Raw genomic sequence first — 25505 nt, forward strand, 5'->3', positions numbered from 1 at the left:
TAAAAACATTAGTAAAAGCCATTGAGTTATATGAGCTGCTGAGGGCTAAATTTACAGAAGAATACCATTAAGCTGCAAGTTCCCTCTCTTGAGGTGAAGAGAGAATTTTAGAGACTGCCTGGAGGCTATACAGAAAATGGTAAATAATATAGTTTGAGGAATGTGTTACTTGGAGTTGGGGAAACTGGCAAAAGTTAGTATATTTATCTAGTTGGATTTTGAATAAGAAGTTAAAATTTAATGAATGTTCTCACCTGATTACTCATCTGGCATGGTCGAAATCTATTGAGGCATCGGCTTTCAGAGCTGAAAAGGGAACTTTGCTGTTTCACCCACTATCTAAAGCATCGAACCACTGGAAAACCTAAAACAGTTCTTCAAGTATTCTGGCTTACATGCTGCCACATTAATAGGAAAATCTTATTAAAAACATGACAGGAGTGACCAGATGTGGCCAGCCTGTAAGTGGAAAGCACCCTTAGGTAATGGATCAGCCATCAATTATAGACCTTACCCAATTTGTCTTACAGTTGGGGTAAAACTACTCTTCAATGATATTCTGTATTTTTTCAGAGCTCCTACCTTCAGTGCTTTCTACCCTTAATTAGCACATTCCTTAGATAATTGAACAGTATTGCAATAATGTTAAAACAATATACAGAAAAATATATTTATGATCAGTGGAAGACCAGAAGGAAGAAAGGAAATAAGTAAATATTTGATAATATAAATATGAGCAGTTTACGGAATACATTTTAAACTATTGTTAAATTGTGGTGGCCTTTAACCAGAATATAACTGAGATACAAATGTGCCTTCAGTTACTTTTGCTCTAGTTTAATTTAAGTTTATGCTGTAATTGGTGTCATTTTCTTCGTGTCAATAATGCAATTTACACAGAGTTGATGTGATTATGATAAAAGATCCCTTGTGCATTTTTTTGAAGAAAAGGTAAAGACATCCATTAACTTGAGCTAGCAGAAATGAATTCTTTATATAAAAATCAGTACTTTCGCTGATTAAAAATGAATAAAAGGAAGCATTTAGGATTACTAATGAGAGCATTAATAAGTTTTCAAGGTTTGTGACATTGTCCATTTAATTCACACTATTTTCTTTGACGGAAATCAAAGTACACTATTATTCAAGAACTAAATGAGTATATTTATTGACAACGGCTCTCTTTATTTCTTGAGCTTTAATTTGTGTATATAAAAGTGAGCTCCCACAGTATGAAATTGATGGAAGTATTATATTTGGAAATATTATATTTATACCAATGTTTCATGAACTCACCATGTCCCAAAACTCTTTACAGCCAATGAAGACCAAACATTCCTTTCAAGTGAAGCAGCATTTCACTTGCACTTCCCTCAATTTAGTCTACTGCATTCGTTGCTCCCAGTGCGGTTTCCTCTACATTGGAGAGACAAAACGCAGACTGGATGATCGCTTTGCAGAACACCTTCGGTCTGTCCGCAAGCATTACCCAGACCTCCCTGTCACTGGCCATTTCAACACTCCACCCTGCTCTCATGCCCACATGTCCGTCCTTGGCCTGCTGCATTGTTCCAGTGAAGCTCAACGCAAACTGGAGGAACAGCACCTCATCTTCCAACTAGGCACTTTACAGCCTTCCGGACTGAATATTGAGTTCAACAATTTTAGATCATGAACTCTCTTCTCCATCCCCACCCCCTTTCCGATCCCCCCTCCCTTTTTTTCCAATAATTTATATAGATTTTTCTTTTCCCACCAATTTCCATTATTTTTAAATGTATTTCCATCCTTTGTTTTATCTCTACCTTTTAGCCTTTTTTGATTCCTTCACCCCACCCCATCCCCACTAGGGCTATCTGTACCTTGCTTGTCCTGCTTTCTACCCTTAATTAGCACATTCCTTAGATAATATCACCACCTTCAACACCTCTTTGTCCTTTTGTCTGTGACATCTTTTGGTTATCTCCACCTATCACTGGCCCTCTATCCAGCTCTACTTGTCCCACCCGCCCCTTAAACCAGCTTATATTTCACCTCTTTTCTATTTTTACTTAGTTCTGTTGAAGGGTCATTTGGACTCGAAACATTAACTGTGTTCCTCTCCGCAGATGCTGCCAGTTCTGCTGAGTTTTTCCAGGTAATTTTTTTTTTGTTTTGGATTTCCAGCATCCGCAGATTTTTGCTTTTATCTTTACGTTTCAAGTGTTGTCACTATTGTAATACGGGATTTTAAAAAAATTTTAAAGCTAGTATGTAGGGTTTTGATTGGTAAGATTAAAACGGTTTATAAATACCAATGAAGGAAGATGGCAAAACTCAAATATCTGAGAAGTTAACCTATCCTGTGTGATTACTTAAAGTTCAGCAGATCTATTGAAATATATAGTATATTTGTATGCAAGTCTTATAATTTCAGTGATAAAGGACTAAAGATATCCAAGGGAAGAATTTCCTTGTCGGTGTGCGGGGGTGGGTCCTGCACGCCGATGCGTAAAATGATGCATGGTTACGTTGGGCGTGTATCCTGATGTCATCGCGCACCATTCTGATCTTTTGTTCGGCGGGCGTGCACCGAAGTTGGCTGCGCTCCCGCCCAACTCTTAAAGACCTGTTAAGGACATTAATACAGCAATTAACCAAATTGACAGGGCTGCCCTTCCAACCTTAAGGTTGACAGGCAGGCAAAGAGCCCAGGTGGCCTTCGCATGTTTCATGCAACCTCATCCACAGGCGAGATGAGGTTTCATGAAGGGTTTAATAATTAAATAAATATTTTTTTCCACACTTCATAAACATGGCCCAGCTCGTGTGACACTGTCACATGAGAGGACATGTCTGAATAATTTTAATCTGTCTTTATTGAAAACTTTCATTTTGAACTTAATCTCCCTGAGGCAGCTCCGTGCCTCAGGGAGAGTTCTGTGCTCCTTCACACGCATACACGAAAGAGTGCAGGGCCCGACTCTCCCTTCTTCCCCTGCCCGCACAGGTAGCGCTACCGGGCACCCATCATGCTGGGTGGGCCACGTAAAATGGCAGCACGCAGCCGATTGTGAGTGGGCGATCGGCTCTGCGCCCACCTGTACCCGCTCCCGACCGGCATGCCTGACGGGGAGAAAATTCTCCCCACGCAGATGCTTGTCATAGTTGTTGCGAATATCTAGTTGTTGTGTTTTAGAATATAATTTTTGATTTTGAGAATAAAAGTTTTAACTGTAGAAAATAGGATAAATACAATTAAAGCAAGCTTGGAGCCTATTACGCTTAAAAGGCTAGGGCCAAGATGCCTTAAGAGGTTAACAGCTAGAAAGGTAAGGTAGCTAAAATGCTGAGCTTTACAGATTGTTAGAGTACCTCAAGAAATGGCAGTTCAAAAGCTGATCCATGTTTTTTTTAGTAAAGTCAGAGTGGAAGGGAGCACTACAGCAGGTGGGCTTATTTAGCTAAAGAGCTGGAGATATGATGCCTGCAATGCTTGCAAGAACAAAGGCAGTCAAGAGAGATATTTTTGTTTTGAGAGATGAATTAGTTTAAAAACATTCAGTAAACCCTGAAAGTTTGTAGAATCCATGTACTTCATCCGTTCTAAGAAGAAATTGTAAACAAGAGCTACATTTTCTTAATCATAATTCCCTTGCAACAAACAAAGGATAATTAATCTAAAGGTCAGTTTGAAGATGGCCCAGAACAGGCTACGTCATTATGGAGATGGGTAAAGCTTAGGAACCTTCTCTGGTTTCGATTTATCTGTGTTTTTGCTGAGAGTTAGTTGTAGTTTGGATCTGATGCAATTTGCAGCTCACTGACAGAAGATATCCAAATGCCAGTTAGATTGTACTGTAAGCAGAGTAAAACACTAACTTTATCACTGACTGTCTGAAAGGTGCGTGAGGCTTAATCTCAGTTTGAATCTTGTGAGCGAACAGAAGCTGGAATATTACCTAGTTTGAAGCTAGTGGGAGAATCTACAGCGGCCCTCACAGTGTCTTATTGCAAAAGAAAGTAATCAGCTGAATTAGCTTGGAAGTATTGAAAAGTGACCAGAACAAGGGACTGGGGCATCCACAGTCTAGAGATTTTTTTTGAAAAATATACTTTATTCATAAAATATCTGGAAGAACATTACAAAACATTTCTAAATCATCATCACAAAAAATGTAATCAGATTCAGCTTTTACACATGGATCACACTCAATGAATATTACAATCATTTCAATATGGTCATTACAGACAATCAGACAATGGTATTGGAGTTATCAACATACATCATGTTGCGCTCTGAGAGGTGCTTCAATACAATTATAATACAATTAGTATTCAATGCAGACATTCATTGTGAGCTGTACAACCCGAGGGGCTCTAAACAGTTCCCAGTTCCTTGGTGCACTATGGCTGAAAGGTCTTAGATAGCGATCTTTCCCCATTGCGCCTTTGCGGCGGCTGCCCCAAGCTTTAGTGCGTCCCTCAGCACGTAGTCCTGGACCTTGGAATGTGCCAGTCTGCAACACTCGGTCGGGGACAACTCTTTGCGCTGGAAGACCAACAAATTTCGGGCAGACCAGAGAGCGTCTTTCACTGAGTTGATGATCCTCCAGCTGTAGTTGATGTTTCTCTTGGTGTGTGTCCCTGGGAACAGCCCATAGAGCACAGAGTCCTGTGTCACTGAGCTGCTCGGGATGAACCTTGACAGAAACCACAATCCACAAGGAGGTGAACAACGGTCTCGTCCCTACCACAGCCACCTTGAGGGCAACATGCAGGGGGAGTGAGACTCCTGGCGTGTTGGAAGGATCTGATGGGGAGGGCGTTTCTCACCTACAGCCAAGCTACATCTTGGTGCTTGTTGGAAAGTTCTGACGATGAGGCATTCTGCCAAATAACTTTGACAGTCTGCTTGGGGAACCATCCCACAGGATCTACCCTCTCCTTTTCCCGCAGGGCTTCTAAGACGTTACGTGCCGACTACTGCCTGATGGACTTCTGGTCAAAGGTGTCTCTCTGCATAAATTTTTCCATGAGGGACAGGTGGTGCGGCATGGTCCAACTACTTGGAGCGTTCCGCGGCAGCGTGGCCAGACCCATCCTTCGCAACGTAGAACCTCAGCACGTAGTGACACTTGGTGTTTGCGTATTGAGGGTCTACGCACAGCTTGATACAGCCACACATAAAGGTGGTCATCAGAATGAGGGCGATGTTGGGCATGTTTTCTCCCCCCTTATCTAAAGGTTTTTACATTGTGTCACTGCTGACACGATCCATTTTCGACCTCCAGGTAAAGTGAAAGATGGCTCAGGTGATCCCCATCGCACAGGAGTCTGGAATGGGCCAGACCTGCACTACGTACAGCAACAGCGAGAGTGCCTCACATCTGATGACCAGGTTCTTACCTTCAATGGAGAGGGAGCGTCGCCCCCACATGCCCAGTTTTCTTTGCACCATAGACACTCGCTCCTTCCAGTTTCCAACGCATGCCCCGGTCCCTCCGAACCATATCTCCAGCACTCTCAGGCCGTCAGCCCTGACGGTGAAGGGGACAAAGGATCGGTCAGCCCAGTTCCCAAAGAACATGGCCTCGCTCTTCCCATGATTTACCTTGGCTCCTGAGGCCAGTTCGAACTGGTGGCAGATGTGGATCAGTCTGCGCATTGACAGCAGATCCGAGCAGAAGATCGTGACATCATCCGTGTACAGGGAGGTTTTGACCTGAGTGCCTCCACTGCCTGGGATCATGACTCCTCTTATGCCCGGATCCTTCCTGATGGACTCAGCAAAGGGTTCTATGCAACATGCAACACACAAACAGCACAGGGGAGAGAGGGCAGCCCTGCCTGACTCCAGATTTAATCGGAAAGCTATCTGATTCCCACCCATTGATTGAGACTGCGCTACTGATGTTAGTGTAGAGCAGTTGGATCCAGCTGCGAATTCCCTCCTCAAACCCCATTTTGGAGAGCACATCCTCCATATAGATGTGTGATATTCTGTCAAAGGCTTTCTCCTGATCCAGGCTAATGAGGCAGGTGTCCACACCCTTGTCCTGCACATAGGCAATCGTATCCTTGAGCAGCGCGAGGCTGTAGGAGATCTTCCTGCCAGGCACAGTGCAGGTCTGGTCAGGGTGGATCACCAATTCCAGAGTAGACTTGACCTGATTAGCGATGATCTTGGACAGAATCTTATAGTCCACATTCAACAGTGAAATGGGTCACCAATTTCTAATTTCCTCCCTTTCCCCCATGTGCTTGTAGATGAGGGTGATAATGCCTTTCCTCATGGATTCTGACATGCTGCCAAATGACAGTTTTACATCTGAGAATAGCTAGAGCTGATAGCAATTTTCCAGAGGACTGTGGCGTACTTATGGGTGGTCCCTCCAGAAGTAACTAACTTTAAGATTGATGTGTCTTATAACAGAATTCTTTGGGGAAGTAAGAAGTAACCCTGATGCAAAACACAGTTATAAACCATTTTGTTAAGTTAATAGTGATTATTTCACTTAAAAGAAACGTGAAATCTTCTGTAGTCCTATTGGTTAAAATGAGATATTCAGATTCCTTTTTAAATGTTAATGGTCCCTAACTGGATTGTAACTTAGTGCAGTAATTGCAGGCATGAGATTGCAATGAAACACCATTTGCAGTGCTTACTGTGTTAAATGATAGTAGATTTCTAGGCAGCATTTATAAAGTAACAATGGAAAATAACAAGGAAAATACTTTGAGTTTGTAAACATGTAATTGATATTTGAGCCATTTATATATCACTCAGTTAGTTTAAGATATCTGTTATTGCATCCAAAACGATTAACCACATATTGCACATCTTAATGAATAGTTTGAAAGAAAAATGGAATTGCTATCTATTGGGAAACCAACTCTCAACATAACAATTGGTACGTTCGTTAAGAAGGTGTTTAATGTAAAGAAGTGACCTTGGAAGCGAAGCAGTAAGTGTTTCAATTAATATCTGAGACAGTCTATCGAATCACTTTCAACCAAGTTATGCTAGCTAGCAAGAAGGATTTCACCCTTAGTGTATTTAATAAGTTAAGTATTATACAGACTACTGAAAACAAGTATTGATAGGACATTGGATACAGTCTCAGCAAGGAACTTCAACACTAATAGGAAAATCTTAGTTAATTTTGAAGTTTATACTGAGATTAATAATGAACAAAATAAAATATGATAGACTAACAATCATGCTGCGCTTTTAATACAAAAATAATCTTAGAGTGTAGAAAATCTTAAACTATTACAGGATTAATTTACAGTTGTTTTTATTGCTGGACAGAGTATGATATTTTAACCTAGAATAACAAAGATATTCAATGCTTTTCACAAATGCACATTAAACCTCAAGTCTTGAGAACCCAGAATTTTTAACCAGCCAATGAGTTTTATTAGAATGATATTAAAGAAATTATGCGTTAAGTGTAGTATTGAAGGGAATAAAATGAATGGTATTAATTTTGGGCATTTCCCTCTGCGCCCAAAATAGATGCAAAGCAGACGGGCTGGCCACTTAGCCATGGTCAGGGCACCCACCATATTTTTTCATATGGGGCTGATTTGTGTTCAGCTAATGAACTGCAGGCATTGTACTGCAGCTTGCCAGATTTTGAAGGTTAGAAATCAGTTGGCTTTTATATGGTCTATTGGCAAAGAGGCAAGGGTGGAGAACTGATTTTGATCAGGCTGAGGGGAGGAAGAAGGCCTGGTAATGAGGCAAAAGATTTTCATGCTCCCCCTGGTCCTGCAAAAATCTGAAGTCCCATTAAACCTTAAATTCTACTGAGTAACTACTGCAGCAGTTCAGTTCAAGGATGCAGCTGCACTATCCATCCTTTTGTACATGAAAGTTGCAATGGTGAATTGGCAGGGAGGGTGGGGAGGGGAAGGTCCAAGAGCCAGCATAAGACCATAATTTGCATATTTAAATAGCCTCTCAACTGTTGTAGCCAAAATTTATAAGCGCCCATTTAAAGGTTTATCTGAAAATTAAATCAGGTTGCCTTTTTCATCCAATATTCAAGGTGCCCAACTGATTTTCCTCTTCTGGTCACTGGTTCTTAGGTGAGGTACTGGCAGGCAGCAGTTGAAAATTGCCCCTTATATGTTCTTGAAAAGTGGCGGAAGAAGGTTACTTGTTTGGGTGGCATTCTATCTCTGACCAATGTTCAACAGTTGTACTATGACACTATTAGCAACTAAAATAACTGTGATGGTAACCTGGGTGAAGTGGTAATAACATGATCATGTCTTGACATTGTGCTGGAACAGATTATTTAAAATGTTATCAATGATCAACATAGAGACATGGATTTTATGAGCTTGTCAAGTGTTTTTATTCGGTTGTCTTATTTCTAAACTGATCCTGCTTCAGTGGCCTTTAGGAAAATTAGAATTAGAGTATCCGAGTTGCCCTGCTTTCAAAAACAAAAATTAAATGAATAATTAAAGTAATTAAGCAGGATTCTATTCACTGTTTGAGTAGACAGAGGAGACGGTTGTCATCATAATGGGGAGATATTCACTAAGGTTCAGCTTTGGGTGGTAACATTTCAGATATTGTTCCCTATCAGGCGACAAGAAAAATCACCCAGGCTGCTATCATGCAGCTTCTGAAGATTTACTCAGCAGTGAAACTGGCAAAGACCCTGGAGCAATTTGCCTGCTCACTTTGCTGACCAGAGAATGGGAGGCTTTAAGGAATTTAGAAGGGAGCAATATTTTAAAAAGAAAAAGTACAATCCTCATATGAATTTTTATTTTGCATGCACACATTCCTTCTGACTTATTTTCCAACTAGGGCCATGTTAATTTATCATTGTCTTTATAATTTCTAATTCATAACTTTTCTCCTCCAGCTATCTCTTTTGCTTGTTTTCTTTCCCTATTTTGGGGTCCCTCAGTGCTGCCATTTACATGATGCTCCTCCATGGTGGCCTGAATCATTTGATCTACAGATAATTCCCTTGTTGCAGGGCACGTCCTCGAGGTGGTGGAGATAAATTGGCAGGAGGATCCTATCCTGGAGATAGGCACCTCCTGTAAATATTACAGTGTAACATTGGCTAAGTCACTCATGGCAGGAAAAGAACAAAATGACAGGAAGAGGCATCAGCAGAGGAAAAGAAAATAAATACATTCTCAGATGGAAAATTCAGTGGCCATTTAGAATTGGCTTGTTCTTAAGAAATCCTTTTGTAAGAAATCTCGATTTCTATCTATTTGGTACCGTATCTTTCTCTCTTCTTTCAAATGAGAACAAAATGGGATCAAAAGAGTCGAATACATTTAATGCAGATGCTATTTTGTTAGTTATTAGTTACAATCATGTATTTCATAGATGAATTTCCCATGATTTCATGTTGTTTTAATAATGGCCTGTTAATGTTCTGTTTGCTTTGCGCTAAGAGACATGTTCAAATTTTCTCCAATGACTAATGCAAATGGTGGTTAGCACTGTTTGCAATTAAAAATATTTGTTTTGGATGCTATTGATGATTGTGTTCTACTTTCTTCTTGTCCTACATCATGTTTTTGCTGTTCCATTCTTAACAGAAGAACACCCCATCAGTAATTAGAATATCTTTCATGTGAATTCCTTCTAGGAGTCTGTTCAATACTAAATTCAATATTAAATGGAAGAGATTTATTAATTCTTTAATTTTTATAACAATATTACCATAGATCTTCAGCCATAATCTTTTGGTTTTCTGAAGTTGTTTCTTTAATGCATGGAGCTGTCTTTTGACGTATTCCTACATGAAATTCATTGCATTTTCCAGTGTGAAAAACTGATGGATGAATTGGAAGAAGAGCGATGTTTAAGGCTTGAGACTGAAAAGCGATTACGTGAAGTTATACTGGAGTCTGAAAGTAGTACGTCTCAGATGCAAGCTTTGCAGGAGCAGTTTGCCAGGTAAGAAGAATCAGACACTGATGTGTAATCAAACCACATAAGTAATGATCCACACATTACTTCCACAGCATTTTGAGAAAGCAGAAATACAAATACTCTTATATTGGTTCAAATACCTAATTTCTATTCAGAAATGAAGGTCAGATAAGATCTGATACCTAGCAAAATCAAACAACATCATGTGAATTAAACTGATTTATTTGTGCTGAATTTAGCCAAGCCCCCTTGAGGGTAGATTTGCTCCAGGCATTCATTTGACTGTACATCTATACAAATTGAAGGTGATCTTACGAAAATCCAATCTGATATCTCCACCTTGATGTTACCTTCACTATATTCACTCTGTACTTTCCGCCAAACATTCTAGTCTGCTTTAAAATTAAAATAAGAATAAAAAGTATATACTTTTACACATTTTCACATTAGATGCCAGAGGAGACAACTGCCTTTGTAATATGTTGGGGTATGTAAATGAGTCCTAGCTCAAATTGGCTTCAGAAAACAATGAATTAATCTGAATTGATGATAATTGAAATATTAGCAACAAAGCAATTGTTTGCCTAGTTTAGATTTCTATTGTGAGAACACAGCTTGCAAGTGGATTTTTATTAATTTTATATTAAAATGAATATGTTTCTTACATGTTTGTCAGTGGGCTGTGTTTGAAAATAATGAGTGCATTTGTTTATTTACAATTTGAATTCCTTATTCCATTGACCATGATTTACCCAGTATTCTAAGAATCTATAATGTCTGATTCGATGGCCATATAATAGTGAATCTTTCCATACCTTGGGGCTTTATGGTAGATAAGCTGGGTATTTTTTTTGAGAAGGCTTCGGGGTGCTCCCAACTTCTATTCCAGAATTCTCCCCCTCACAGCATTTGCACAATTCTGACGAATGGATTTAGAAGATATTCTCCACCTTAGGCCAGAATTCATCTTATGAGGATCTGGTAAGCCTTTATTGTAATCGTCCATCTATTCACTTACCCTAGTAGGATGGTAGTGCTCCTTTAAAGTACTATATCTGTCACTGGAATGTGTCCTCAGGCTTTTTAGAATTTGTATTCATCATGAAACTACAGGGGGTTGACAAATAAGAGACGTGTGACCATCAGTGAATTATGCTATCAATTTTCACTGCACATTCCTCTTGTTTTGGGTTGCATGATTTCAAGCACTGCATTATTCAGAATGCATCAAATAGAAAAATACTTGGACTTAGTGCATACCTGTAGAAGGGTTAAGGTAATGCTTCTACCAGCCCCAGTTGACTTCTGATTTGCTAATGGTCCAGTGCTGTTTTTCTGCTTTTCTTGTTTGTACTAATAAGTTTCGATCTGTGGTCCGGAGAAAAAATGAGCAATTAACATCAGCCAGAGGGGAAATGGAATCATTTATTTAGCGATCTAATAGCAAAAATGTTCCTTTCACTACATATTGAACTTAGCAGTTTAATCAAATAGGTCTGTCTGATATATCTATACTTGTATATTTAACACTATTAGGAGTTAGAATCATCTTATAAAAGTGTACAGATACAGCTGGGCTTTGGATTGCCAGGATAGCGTTCTTTAGTTTTCCTTTGCTGCTTTTCAGGCTTCTATTGTTTTATTCATTAGTTAATATATTACTCATATGAAAAATTTCAAGCAAACTAATTTGGATAAGCAACTATTCCCACAAAAGTGTCACAAAAATTCAACTAATTCTCTTGATACGGTATTCCAAAACCAGCATTGCAGAATTAAGACCAGCACTTTTTACATAAATGTACAGTGAATGTTTTCCATAATTACTAGCACATTACCAACTTAGTCCAATTATTTATCTGCATCCATAGCTGATTAGGTCATTGTCACTACGGCAGTTTACATTCAGTACTTCAAAATCTTGTTTGCTGTGTCCATATCAGTTCTTCTTTAGTTCCCATTTGACCAAATTGTCTGCAGTTCTCAACATTCCTGTGTTTTCTCAATTCAGGGAATGCTATACTTTTCTTAAAATCTTATCTAAGCAATGTCTGTTTGATTGCATTCCTAATGTAGAGACACAGGGGCATCAGTATAGTAGCTGAGTGATGTATCATTCAAAGGAAGTTTAGCTGTAAAACTTGATAAAAGGCATATTTTAGTGGGCAAATGACTGAATTCAGGGTGGAGGATTTCTTCTCTTTGTTTTAGGTACCCACATGAATGTTCACTTGTCTGAGAATTGCTGCTGGTGCATTGCCAATGAGTGCAAGGCATCCTTGATGTTCAGCATTGCTAAGGGCGGAACTGAGGGAAATGCATTTTCTGACTTAGTTTCCTAATTTAATTTTCATTTAATCAGGTCAAGAAGGGATGGAAAGCTTCCGTATCAAAGCCTCAAATTCTACTTCCTCCACCACCACCACTATCATCTCTCCCAGCCCCACCACTGCAGGAGTATTGTTAAACTTTCCCTTGGTTTCAGGGCCTGCGGTTAATTCAAATTTCAAAGATAGAGCAATCGTTTTTCCTTTTATTATGGAAACACTTCCAGTTTACACCCATTGAAGAAGTATTTAACAAAACAAGTTGCTCATTCATCAACATAGTATCAAGAGATAGAGTTTCATGTCCAATTTGTTTACTTTTCCTACCCAAAGGAAATGGACTGATATTGAATAGCACATTGAATAATGATATGTGGCACATGTATAAAATTGAAAAGGGGTACTGAACCCTTTTCTGCTTCTCTTCAGCTCTGAAGGAGGGTCATATGGACTCGAAACATTAACTATTTCTCTCTCCACAGGTGCTGCTAGACCTGCTGAGTTTTTCCAACATTTTCTGTTTTTGTACTGGACCCCTTATCCGGCTTCCCAAAATCTGGAAGGAAACAAAAACTGGCTACATTTGATGTGGGCACCCTGGGTAACAATTTGAATAAAGCCCTTCTGTTCTTTATTTTTCATACTTTGTGTATTATAAGTATGTGCTAGGCCTAGTACCCAAAATCTGTAAAATCCCCAAATCCGGCATACATCTGATCCCGAGCTTCCAGGATACAGGATTTGGTACCTATAGTTGCATTAATGGGCCCATCAAAAAAGATGCACATTTCCTGGGGAGGGGATTGCCTTGGTCAGTCCTTTAAATGACCGTTGGGAGCCTGCTCAATGCTTGATACAACTAGGTAGACCTCGCATTGTGCGTGCTTCACCCACTTCTACCCGAACATTGCAATTGAAGCCATATGACTGGCACAGGACTCCAATTTGCATATTTAATCAGCTTCCTGCCTATTTCAGCCAGCAGGCTGTTTGACCATTTACAGGCCTGCCCAAAAGTTGCATCAGGTAAATCTTGGGTGTCAACGAAGTGGCTGAGATGCTCCTCCCCTCACATTATCACCACTCACCTCTCATCCCTGCAACTCACCCAGCCTGAGATTTAATTACTAAATGTCTACTTTTCAGGTGAAAAATGGGCAGTTGAAAATCCCAAGTTTGTTATGCAGTGCTTACAATAAAGGCCAATATTATTAGATGCCAACTTAAAACTATAGATCTCCAAAGTCAGAATGCCCCACTTAATTCACTATTACGGTATAATTCCCTTTGCGTGCAGAGATGGTGTATATGCAGAAGATGCTGGATTTTTGCCTTATTCATCCTCCCCTAACATGCTTTTTACACTGTCGATGGCTTTCTTTCCAATAGATTGCTTCTTGGAGTTATTTTCTGAACTATATTTGCTACTTTGCTCTCATCACTGTCAACAAGATAAAGATCAGAATGAGGTTATCTGCCTAGAATTTCTTAACACAGCAATGTTCCCAGTTGACTTTTCCATTTGCGATGAATGCAATATGTGATTCATATTCATTTCTTTCAAATTAGGAGGAAAACCATACCTGTGATAGGCAATCGATCATTTTGTTTGTCAATATGTAAATTTTTGAAATCAGATAGAGCATACAGGAAGTAAAATGTTTTTAAAATCTCAGTGAATGTAGATATTCTAATTTTGAGCCAACAAAATAATATTTTAATGCAGAAACACAGGGACATAATATTTTGCAAAGCTCAAATATGTGGGCCGGTGGAATTCCTGTCATAGTCACATTAATTACAGCTAACATCCAGCACTCGTGTGTCCAATAGCAAAAATTGTTTGCATTCTTAACATTTTTTCCACGCCATAGGAATCATTACTGGCCAGCAAAATGTTTTTCCTAGAGGATTCTGATGGTGTGTTTCAATGTATTTATGTAACACCGTAGAGTCATAGGTCTAGATTTTACCAGCCCATTGCAGGCAGGCTGCGAGGCGGGAGGAGTGGCTATATCATGGTGAAAGGCATTGGAAAGGAAGACCAACCTTGTTTATGTCACAACTGGAAATTACTGAAAGCGACCAGGCTGGGAGGTCACACTGGAACATGGCAGGAAGGTAATTAAACCTGTTAAACAGGCAATTAATTGCAATTTTGCCAGGGTTTTCTAATTTTATGGCAAGTGTGCGGGAAAAACAGTGCTTCAGAGCATCGCCTGCTATTAGGAGGTGGAGGCCAAGAGATCAGTGTTGGTTGCAGTCAGCAGCCATTGTGACTGGCAACATGGCTTGTCAGGGAGGGCGGGACTGAGTGAGCAGCAGAAGAAGCAATCGGGAGCAGGTATAAACATGCCGAGCTCAGTGGGGGCTTGCTTAAATGCCCTCCTGGAGTTAGCACTTGTGTGTACAGATCAAGGAGAATGGGAGGCCCTGAAAACTGAGTGCAGCTATTTGCCATCACCCTCATTTACTCAGGCTTGGAGGCCTGCAGTGAGGAGGAGCGTCAGAGAGGGAGAGAGCTGCAGCCACAGGCAGAAGGGCAGCAATAACCAGAGGGGTAACAGGAGGATGAGGCTGGGAGGAGACACCGACAAGGAGGTTGCACAGGGGCAAGCAACCAGCCACTTGTTCACAGAATAGGTTGCCTTCCAGAGAGGGTCTATCATCAGAAGCTCAACTTCCTGCAAATTTCAGAGCAGCAGTGTCACTGAAGAATCTGCCTGTCCAGGGAGTTAGTCCCTGAGCTGAGCCATATGTGAAGTGGTGGGCACCCAATTCTTGTGGCACTGAAGGTCACTGTCGTACTGAATTTCTATGCTGCAGATTCATTCCAGGGATCTTTTGAAGCTATCTGTGGGATCTCCCAGTCTGCAGCTCGTAACTGGCTTAAGATGGTCACTAACGTCATATTCAAGAATGCTAGCCAGTACATTTCGCACCAGTCAGGAAAGTCAGGCTGAGAGGGTTATAGGAATCACTGGATTCCTTCAGACTCAGCGTGATCGACTGCACACATGGCCACTAATGGACACACAGACTAACCAGCACCTTCTATTTGCTCAATAAGCAACTAGTCTGCGACCGCCCCAAATGAATCCTTCAGATCTGTGCAAGGTTTCTGAGAAGCTGCCACCTACATACTAAAGGCAGTCTCAGGTGCCAAACCTTTTTAGGCCCTCCGATGTGCATTAAAGGATGAATACTGATTGACAAGGGTTCCCCACGGAAGACAGTTACTGACACCAGTACAGAATCCAAGCAAAGATGCAGAGGGATAACTTGAGTAGCCATTGAGCAGGACAGAGGGCTTCTGAAGGTAAGGTTCAAATGCCTATGCCCCAGCAAGGGTATCGCGTATCGTGGTAGTGTGCTGTGTTCTGCACAACTCAGCTTAAGGGGAGAAGCTTTGAACAATGAGGACATACCGCAGCTGATGCCTCCTCTGAGGATGGTGATATGCCAGGGGATGTTAAACTAGCAGAACAGGATACTGTCGAGCCCAGGGACCACAGGCCAGGTATCCGAGAGGGAGGTTTGCGATACGTTAAAATGTTTCACATGAGATACAAAAGCAAAATATTGCAAATTCTGGAAATCTGAAATAGAAACAGAAAATGCTGGAAATACTTCAAAGGTCAGGCAATATCTGTGGAGACAGAAACAGAGTTAATGGGTGGAATCATCCAAGATTTGCACTAAGTGTGGTAGCGGGCAGGTAAAGTGATGTTTTGCCCAGTGGCTGCAATGGCAGCTTTTCACGTCCCAATCACGTCTCATTAATTATGCATTCCTGGGAAACATGCTGTTTCCATGGCAGGTGGGCTCTCATTTGCCCACCACGCCATCACCTTGTCACTTCATCATGCCGGGCGGCAATTTAAAGTCCAGCCATGCGCACACCTCTCAGTGCTTCCAGCCAGGACAGCTGCAAACGAGATAGGATGGCCTCGAAATGCAAAATGACTGCTGCTTTCAGTTCAATGACACATCCCTCGAACGCCTTTTGGACACAATGGGGGCTCGCCGTGATGTCCTCTACACCCGCTCTGGCCGCAAAATGGGCAGCAACCTCACTAATCTGGCTTGGGAGGCGGTGGCAGCGGTGGTCAGCACCAATGCCCTGCAAAAGAGGACAGCCACCCAGTGCCAAAAAAGGATGAATGATCTCCTCCATTCCGCCAAGGTAATTCACTCTTCTCATCGCTCTCAACTCTCACACTCATAAACACATCACACATCCAAAGGGATCTCACATCTCAAGGGACAACACTACTAACTCTCACACACACTCTCACATCTGCATCAGGCTCATATACCTCCAGCTCACATCCTCACCCTGTCCATGGCTCTGCTCACCACACAAACATTCTATGCAGTGCCATGCGTCCTGCTCACATTCTCTCCATCTGTTTCATGAAGGAGAAGCTGGCTCGCAACAGCAGGGAGAAGTCCCAGGCCGGGGGTGGAGTGGCCCATATTAGGCCCCATACTCACTTTGAGGAGTGTGCCATTGCACTGACTGGTGAGGACATGGACCGATGCACTGTGCCTGCGGTGATGGTGGTGTCGGCAGCGAACACCCTCGTAAGGATCCTGCAATAAATTATCCCTCTCTTAAAGCAAATGTGAATGCTCTCTCTCCTGTTTTTGACTCTGCTCTGACATGCACTACTTATCTCTACTTTTGTTCACAGGGAGCTCTGCCACGTGACTGACACCCTCACCCAGCCAGTCCCTCAGCTCCATCCACGTTCTCACCTCCAGCCAAGAGGACACCTCCATTGAAGAGCTGGAAATAAGCAGCCTGGAAGAACTGACACCGTGCTTACCCACACCCTGCATCAGTACAGAAACACACACCTCCGTGGAACCTAGATCTAGAACAGGCTTGGGTTCACAATCTGGTGATCACCATAAGGACACATGTCCGCAGCAGCAAGAGGCAGATTCGTGCAAGCTCCCCGGCGCTCAAGAGGACTATTGGGAATCAGGCACCTGTGAGATCTGAGTCAGATGACGAGCCTTTGGATTTGGCCTTTGAGCTCATCCTAGAGAGTCACAGAAGGTGTAGGAACAAGACGCAGAGCTGTTGGAAGCCCTCAGCAGAGTGGCATGTGAGTCGGAGGAGTGCGTCCACCTGCTCTCTGATGAAGTGGTGCCCACATGTGCATGTATGGAGGTCTCATGGGGGATGACAGATGCCATGGAGACCTTGGTCCAGCAGAACACGGAGATGCGTGCAGACCTGCATTCCATCGCACTTGCCATGGGTGAGCTCCTGCAGTGGCAACGCGAGAGGGAAATGGGGCACTGCAATGTCCCTCCAGGTGCTCCTTCCCCTCAAGGAGTCAGACCGGGGCCCCTGGGCATCCGAAGGGAGGAGGAACGAAAGCTGAACACCCCTGGGTCATCGACTCAGAAATCTCCAGAGGCTGCCCTCTCCCTCCGAGTCCCCTTTGCTTGTGAGGCCTTCAACCTGTTGCCGCAGAGGGAGCAGCTGGTCGATAAGTGATTCTGGAGGGAGAAGTGTGTATGTGTGGCAGGGCCTTTTGGAGCCCTTGTGCAAGAACTCTTCCACGCACACGGATCCTTCACGTATCATACTCCCCTCAATGTTCTGAGCATTTCCAATGCTGCCTGCTGGGGTTCTCTTTCAGTTGTTCATCTGAGCTGACCGGCATCTCCGCCCACCCACTGATCACACTCCCATGCAACACCTGATCTCGTCCACCATGACTGTTGTTTCACTTTCGATTTGGACAGCATGGCCTGGGTTCGGTTTTTCATGTGGTCCCCCATCTTTTCCCCTCCCCCAGTCGCCCATTTCCCTTCCGTTGTCACAGTTGACTCCCCCGGCATCAACTTCCACCTCCCCTCCGTGACCTACCAGCCACAACCCTTTTCCTTCAGGATGTCCAGGTGAATGTACACGTCCCCTTCTTTCCCAGAAATTCCACCCCCAACCACATTCACATCCCTGACCTCCTCCTTCCCACCCCCAAGGTCTGTGTCTACCTCCAACTCCCCACCAACCACCTTTGCAGTCCCTTCCACCATTGCCGTTGAGTCCTCACCTTACCGTCTCACTCTGCCCTCGTTCATTCACACCATTCCTTCATTCCTCGCCCACCCTCAGTTCACTCCCCAGGAGGCAGTCATGGACCCATAACACACCTCCCTTCCACATTCACCTGGACAACCCCCACTTCGGACCCTTTCCTCCCGGAACCTATTGCCCCCCCTCCCCCTCTGGAACCACCCCCTCGGATCCCACTCCCTCTGGACCCCTTCCACCCAACCCCTCCCAACTCCAGTGCCCCTTTCCTGGACCCATTGCCCACCGACCTCCAGACCACTTCCCGCCCGGACCCTTCCGCAGCCCCCCCCCATCCCCACTTCCCCTCTGGACCCCTTCTCACCCACCCCAGACCCTGTCTCCCCACCCCCCATCCCACACACTCTGGACCCCATCTCACCTGTCCCCCCGGGTCCCTTTCCCCCCTTTCTGGACCCCTTCTCTCCCCACACCTTCCGGACCCCTGCTCTCTCCTTCGGACCCCTTCTGCCCCTTAAGTACTCCCACTGCCCCCCACCCCCACTTAGATCGCCCGTTTTCTGACTCCCTCAGGCACCCTTACTTCTTCTGCGAACCTCAGTCCTTCACCCACCCCCGGCTCCTTTTTCGAGCTTCACTTCTTTCTCCTGCCTTATTCCTTCTCCCTTCCTGGCTCCCTCAGACACCCTCATCTCTTCCTCCACCCTTAATCCCTCCCCTCTCCACACTCCTTCACCCCTCCGAACTTCTCTTCTTACACCCACCTCCCCAGTTGCCATCTCTCCCCCATTACCCACTCCTCCCCCTCCAACCTCACCCCGCCAGACACCTTATTCATCCCCTCCCAACCACACCCCCCTGACACCTCTTCCACTCCCAGTCGATCCTAGACCTTCCTCTCCCACCCCCTCGACCATCATCCATTGTGAGCATCAACGGTGACTTTCCAACCTCTGTAAGTTGCCTCGTAGCAGAGACATGTCCATGAGAATCCACCCAGCATGCCATGGACATTCTCCCATGATTCTGTTGTTGTCGGGCTCCAGCACCTTCTGCTCCTTGGAAGTCTGCGATGTGAGCAAGGCCGTGGTGGTAAATCCCGACTTCTGCACATCACAGTTGTCAAGACATGATCTGCACCAGCATGTTTTCCCACCAATGTGGGTGGACAATCCAGTGGTGGGGGAGATGCGTCCAGTGGGCTGGTCTTATAATGAAATGCTGCTGCACTACAATGAGCTTCCCAGCCTTTGATGGCAGGGAACACGGCCCCCCCATCGACGGGCTAAGCGAACGATTGCAATCTGGTTTCACAGTGTCGTGAAATCGATTTTTGGCCTTCTCACCATACTGTCCACTCACGCCACCGAACATGCCTGGCACCAGCCCGCACGGAAAATCCCAGCTAACGTTTCAGACCTGTGAGCTCTCATTCTTTAGAGCCCCCAGATGCAGCAGGCAGCAGCTTCTCTACTCTTTCAGGGCACACTACGCCTTCCCTGTCATCTAAGGGGTCTGAAGAACTTGTGGCAACTACAGATGCCTCAACTCCTCTGTTGTCCAACCATTTTGCCACAGAGCTCATGGACAAGGTGATGGTATAAAAAGTCCTCGTGCATCTCTGGCATCTACTGGGTGGTCTTCTGGATGTGACTCTCCACAAAGATTACCAATCCCTCAATAGAGAATGCCAGAGACTTTGCAGCACTCATGGTATAGATTGACTTCTCCAACATCCAGGCCTGGGGGTGTGCATAACCTCTGGAATCTCTGCCAGATAATTACAGACCTCAAGTTACTGCTCCAGCATCTCCTTTTTTGATGACTGCAGATGTGTGTCATCAGCCTGAAGCTCTCACAGTCCTCCGATTACGAGTTGATTCAGCTGTAACAGCCTCCATTAGCTGCTCAGGCACATCTCTGCTGTGTTTTCCTGGTTGAGGTCCTGTAGCTACTTGCGTGTGACTACCCACTGATGTGAGAGAATCTGCACTGGTGGAAGCTCTGGGGAATGATGTGACAGTGCATCCTCAGAGCTCCCCCCACTCCTCCTCAGAGGCACATGGCTGTTCCCTTGTCACTGCAGCTGGCTGTTCTTGTTGATATACAAGAGAGAAAAGAGCAATTAGAGTGTAATGCACATTCCATCAGGCCCTTCATACTATCCCTACTGTGGAGGGTCATACAACTAGTGATGAGCATGTGAGCACCAAGCCTCATGTTTACCAGAGGCTCTCTTTTGCCCATCCGTTTGGCCACTCACTGTCTTGGGCTCTATTTCCTCTCACCATCAGCTATGGATCAGCCCACTTTCCAGGCCTCCAGCACCTCCTCCTCTATCAACATTAGGTTGACATCACCTCTCATCTTGGCTTTTTTGCTGTTATTATAATGATATAATCCTTGGGCTTATTGCAACACACAAAGAACCAACCACTCATAAGGGAGTAGGTAAATGTTGTTAGTTCTTTATTAAGACTAGGCATGTGAGAAGAGTTATACATAAGTATAAAGCTTGAAGGCATTAGAGCTGTGTGTGTGCTCTGCTCAAAGCAAAAGTGAAACTAAGGCTGAATCAGATGACGCATTTCACGCCTAGTGATGTCATATTGATATCCCTTAAAGGCATATTATAGCAGCTCCCTTCTTCTCATTGTGCACATATTGTTTATTGTTAGTTGCCCATCGTAATGTCTATACTGATGGCAGATTGATTGTCCATCATGGCTGCACAGGGATGCCTCATGTATATGGTCACTCAGTGCAGGAGTCAGCTCTGACTAACTGGGGCCCTCGACACAGATAATGACCTCCAGTAGACAATGCTGCTGCCTGGTCCTTGCTCGCGACATGGAGGAGGTGGCAGTGGAGAGGAGGGTGGGGTGGTTGGTGGCAGGGAAATGGTAGTGAGATAGGGAATGCCCTTTCATCCTTACTCACAAAGAAGGTTGTAATGTTCACATTGTGTGCTGCATTCACCTTGCTGGAATGCACAAGCTCATTGACCTTTTTATGGTACTGTAGCCACATGTGAAGCATGACTCCCATGCCTGCTGACCTCCTCTATGATCTCCTTCAGGCTTGCTTCATCTACTAGTCCAGGCTCCTAATCCCGGCCCAGAAGTACATGACCCCCTCTTAGCCCGAGCAGCCTGGAGGGGCATCAGTAAACCATGGGGCCACCCTGGATAGTCCCTCCAACACCTCAGTACGTGACTAGGTTTCAAAGGCTCAGGCTGTGCTCACACCGGGGTTGTTGCTATTTAACTTACTGTCGACTGCCCATTAAATATGGTGCCAGTGATCCTTGTGGAATGAATTCAACCTGCTTGCGCTACTTCAGTGGATGTATCCTTCCCTCTTGCCAGCAGTTAATTAGCCGGCTCTGATGGAATATGAAACTTTAGCCCACCCCTGCCCATGTGGCAATGGCATCCATTTCCAGTACAAACGTTGGTACCTTGAACCTTCCGAGTAAATTCCATCCACAAAGTTGTGATGGTACAGAGGCAGGCCATTCAGCCCATCAAGTCCATGCAGGCTCTCTGCAGACCAAACCAGTCTGTTCCATTCCCCTGCTTTATTCCCCTAGCCCTGCAAATTTATATGAAAGTGCCCATCCAATTTTTTTCTTGAAGTCATTGATTGTCTCTGCTTCCACCACCCTCATAGGCAGCAAGTTTCAGGTCATTACCACTCGTTGCGCAAAAATATTCTTCTTCACATCCTCCCTGTATATCTTGACCAAAACTGCATATCTCTGTCCCCTAGTCCTTGTACTATCAACTAATGGGAACAGCTTTTCTTTGTTGACCTTATCTAAACCTGTCATAATCTTATACACCTCTATCAAATCTTCTCTCAATCTCCTTTACTGTAAGCTAAATAACTCCAGCATCTCCAACCTAACCTTGGTAGCTCAAATCCCTCATCCCCAGAACCACTCTGGTAAATCTTCTCTGCACCGTCCCAAAGACCCCCATGTCTTTCTTAAAGCATGGTGGCCAGAGCTGGATGCAAAACTCCAGTTGTAGCCTAAATGAGATTTTATTAAGGTGCAGCAAACTTCCCATGCAAACTTCCTTTTGTATTTAATACCTTGATTCATGAAGCCCAAGATCCCATAGGCTTTGCTAGCTACTCATTGAATATGTCCTACTACCTTCAAAGATCTACGCACACAAAATCCTCGGCCCCTCTGTACATGCACATTCTTTAGAACTATGCCATTAATTCTGTATTGCCTCTCCCTTTACTTTCAGCCCAAATGCATCTTCTCACACTTCTTTGTATTCAATTCCATCTGCCATTTGTCTGCCCATTCTGTTAGCCTGTCTATGTCCTGTTGCAATCAATTGATATCCTCAGTTTGCCATACCTTCAGGTTTGATTTCATCAGGAAATTTTGCTCAGTATTTCATTATTCAAGCCATTTATATAGATTAAAAAAAATCATTTTTCAAAAACATGATTCATTTATCTAAAAAGAATCTCAGAACCATTGAGTAAGGCACAGATTTTAGATAGTGAGTATTAGCAGTCATATTGGTTAAATTAAGGTTTGTTATTCAGCTGATATCTCTATTTGATGGTTAGTGTTTTTTCACAAAATGAATTTCTACCTTAAAAGCAGAGCAGGTTTACAAATGTAGACATTTTGAGTGGCATGGCTGTTTGTTGAATGTGGTTATTAATCATTTTTCTTAATAAAAAGTGACAAACTAGTTGACTCTGAAAGGTTCCAGTAATCTGAATGCTCCAGACATAGCTTTAAATATGATTTATCAAACACCATGAACAAAGAGCTTAAGAACTGATGTCAGAATATATCTATCTCTGCATGAAAGCAGTGGGCTGCAATTAGCATAATCAGGATGGCATACGGTATTCTTGAACTTCACTTTCTTACTATCGTACATAAGCGAGGCCTTGACCTCTGTGTTTCTTGCAGAGAAAATAGCAAAGTTTGCCCAAGGCTAGCTTAGATGCCTCTGGAGCACTGACCATGTGGAAAACATTACAGTTTGCTCTCCATGGCCTTTCTTCTCGGTATTTCCTAAACCGCATTTACATTATAAACCTTTTGCTCCATCTTAACTTATATAAAAGTATTATATATGTATATAAAAACTGAAAATGTTTAGACTCAAATTCATGGAATGTGATCTTGTTAGCACATAAGCATATGCTTTTTTAAAAGAAATTCTAATTTAAAGCATTCTCAACAATTATAAATAAAATTAGACAATTAACAGAAATAGAAAATGCTAGAAATACACACAAGGGTGGTCAGCATCCCAATGCAAAAAGCAATTTAACATTTTAGCTGTAACCTTTCATCAGAATGCAATGAATATCATTGTGACGTGCAAAGAAAGATTTGCCTTCACTTATATCAATATAGGGTCCAGTCGGAGCTGTTATAAGGAAAGATCCCCGTAATAACACATGTGCCATGCAACTATTTTGGTTCATGTGAATTGAATTGTTGCAGCAAAACAAAATAGCTGCTACTAGGGAAAGGAGAAATAACAGAACATCTGAAACTTGAATGGCCAGGTAGAAGAGAGAAACATGAAAAGCCTGCAGCAAAGAGCACAATGCATTAAGTTGAGAATCAGAAAAAACTCAAAATATTAACATTCAGAACTATTCACTGTAAATCGGTTTGCTGATATGAGGAGCCTAATGACAACATGGCTATATATGTTTCATTTGATTTGACCTACTGAAATTTAGGAGCAATTCCATATTCTCAGTCTTCCAGAGACAAGCTGCTTTTGCAGAAAGTGTGGGTTGGAGAATCTAGATTGCAGTGCTTTAGATATAACCTACCTTCATTTCCAGTGAATGTATCTTCTTGCTGCTATCTTATAAGGTAAAATAAATATTAAGACTTGGATTTTCCGGTCCCGACACCGGTGGTGTTGTCGTGAGTGGGATGGGAAAATTTGAAGAGCGGCCAAAAATCAATTGACTTTTGGCCGTTCTCCAAATTTTCCTGTCCTGCACCCAACGATGCCTGCCTCTGGCAGGACAGGAAAATCCTGCCTAAAATACACAAAACTAATATATTTTTACTAAGTTTAATACGGTCTTCGTTGTGCTGTATACAATTGTACAGCAAAGAGGAATTAATTTGGACAGCATTAACACGTTTAGGGGTGAATGGACAAATCAATCTTCTGGTTTTATGGATCCATACAGATCAGAAAGATCCCAGGTTCAATTTCCAGTCTGCACTGAGTTCGTTGATGCCAGTTAGGCCATCAGAGTGCAGCTGAAATTGGTTTCAGTGTACCTGGGATAGGGAGGAAACCGGTAACTCCTTGGTTTAAAATATTTGTGTGTGCTTTTGATGAGAATGGGATCAATTTCAGCTCTGATGCACTCCCATTGTAAAATAGTCTTCCTTGACTGACTTTTTAGGCTCACATGGAAAAAAAAACTTTGTTGAGATACCAGAGTACTGCAAGTTCATGAATTACTGCTTTCAGAAGCGAAAGTTTAAAATGTGAAGTAGGAAGAAATTTATACTTGCTGTATTGAAGGACTGCAGCCAAGAATGTCCACTTTTATTTTATAGTGAGGTGTCATTATTTACACTAGTACAGAACCAATCGGGAGAAGAACCTTGTCATAGTGTCTGGAGCAAATACATTCATGTCGCTAGTGATAAATAAAAAAGGAGTTATTCATTTTGTGAAGGATCGAATGCTGGATAGCTTAATGGAGTTTAAGCTAACTGGGGGAGACAGCAATATTACTTTTTGTTAATATGGACTTTTTCAATGCAATAGAAATCAAAAGCATTAATAGCAACTGACTTTTACTGAATTGGCCTTTTGTGTGATGTTGTGTCATGACTGGAATATTTGGCAGAGCTCTATTTCCAACAACAACAACAAACACAACTTGTAATTATATAGTGCCTTTAACGTAATGAAACATCCCAAGATGCTTCACAAGGGCATTATAAAACAAAATATGGCACCGAGCCAAATAAGGTGATGTTAGGGCAGCTTACCAAAAGCTTAGTCAAAGAGATGGGTTTCAGTTAGTGTCTTCGGGGAGGAAAGAGAGCTAGAGAGGCAGAGAGGTTTACAGAGGCAACTGACGGCACGGCTACCAATACTGCAGTGTTTAAAATTGGAGATGCTCAAGAGGCCACAATTAGAAGAGCGCAGACATCTCAAAGGATTGTGGGGCTGGAGGA

At 43.0% G+C, this 25505-nt stretch overlaps 1 protein-coding gene across 5 annotated transcripts in view; it reads left to right on the forward strand.

Moving 5' to 3' along the window:
* Window positions 1-25505, forward strand: part of LOC121284922 (nck-associated protein 5-like) — a 716253-nt gene that overhangs the window by 310278 nt on the left and 380470 nt on the right. For all 5 annotated transcript variants that reach the window (XM_041200836.1, XM_041200840.1, XM_041200841.1 and 2 more), the window contains one exon: window positions 9795-9928. In XM_041200836.1, the coding sequence (XP_041056770.1) occupies window positions 9795-9928 (134 nt within the window). The remainder of the gene's footprint in view (window positions 1-9794; window positions 9929-25505) is intronic.

Source organism: Carcharodon carcharias, chromosome 12 (genome assembly GCF_017639515.1).
Source record: "Carcharodon carcharias isolate sCarCar2 chromosome 12, sCarCar2.pri, whole genome shotgun sequence".
Classification (NCBI taxonomy): domain Eukaryota; kingdom Metazoa; phylum Chordata; class Chondrichthyes; order Lamniformes; family Lamnidae; genus Carcharodon; species Carcharodon carcharias.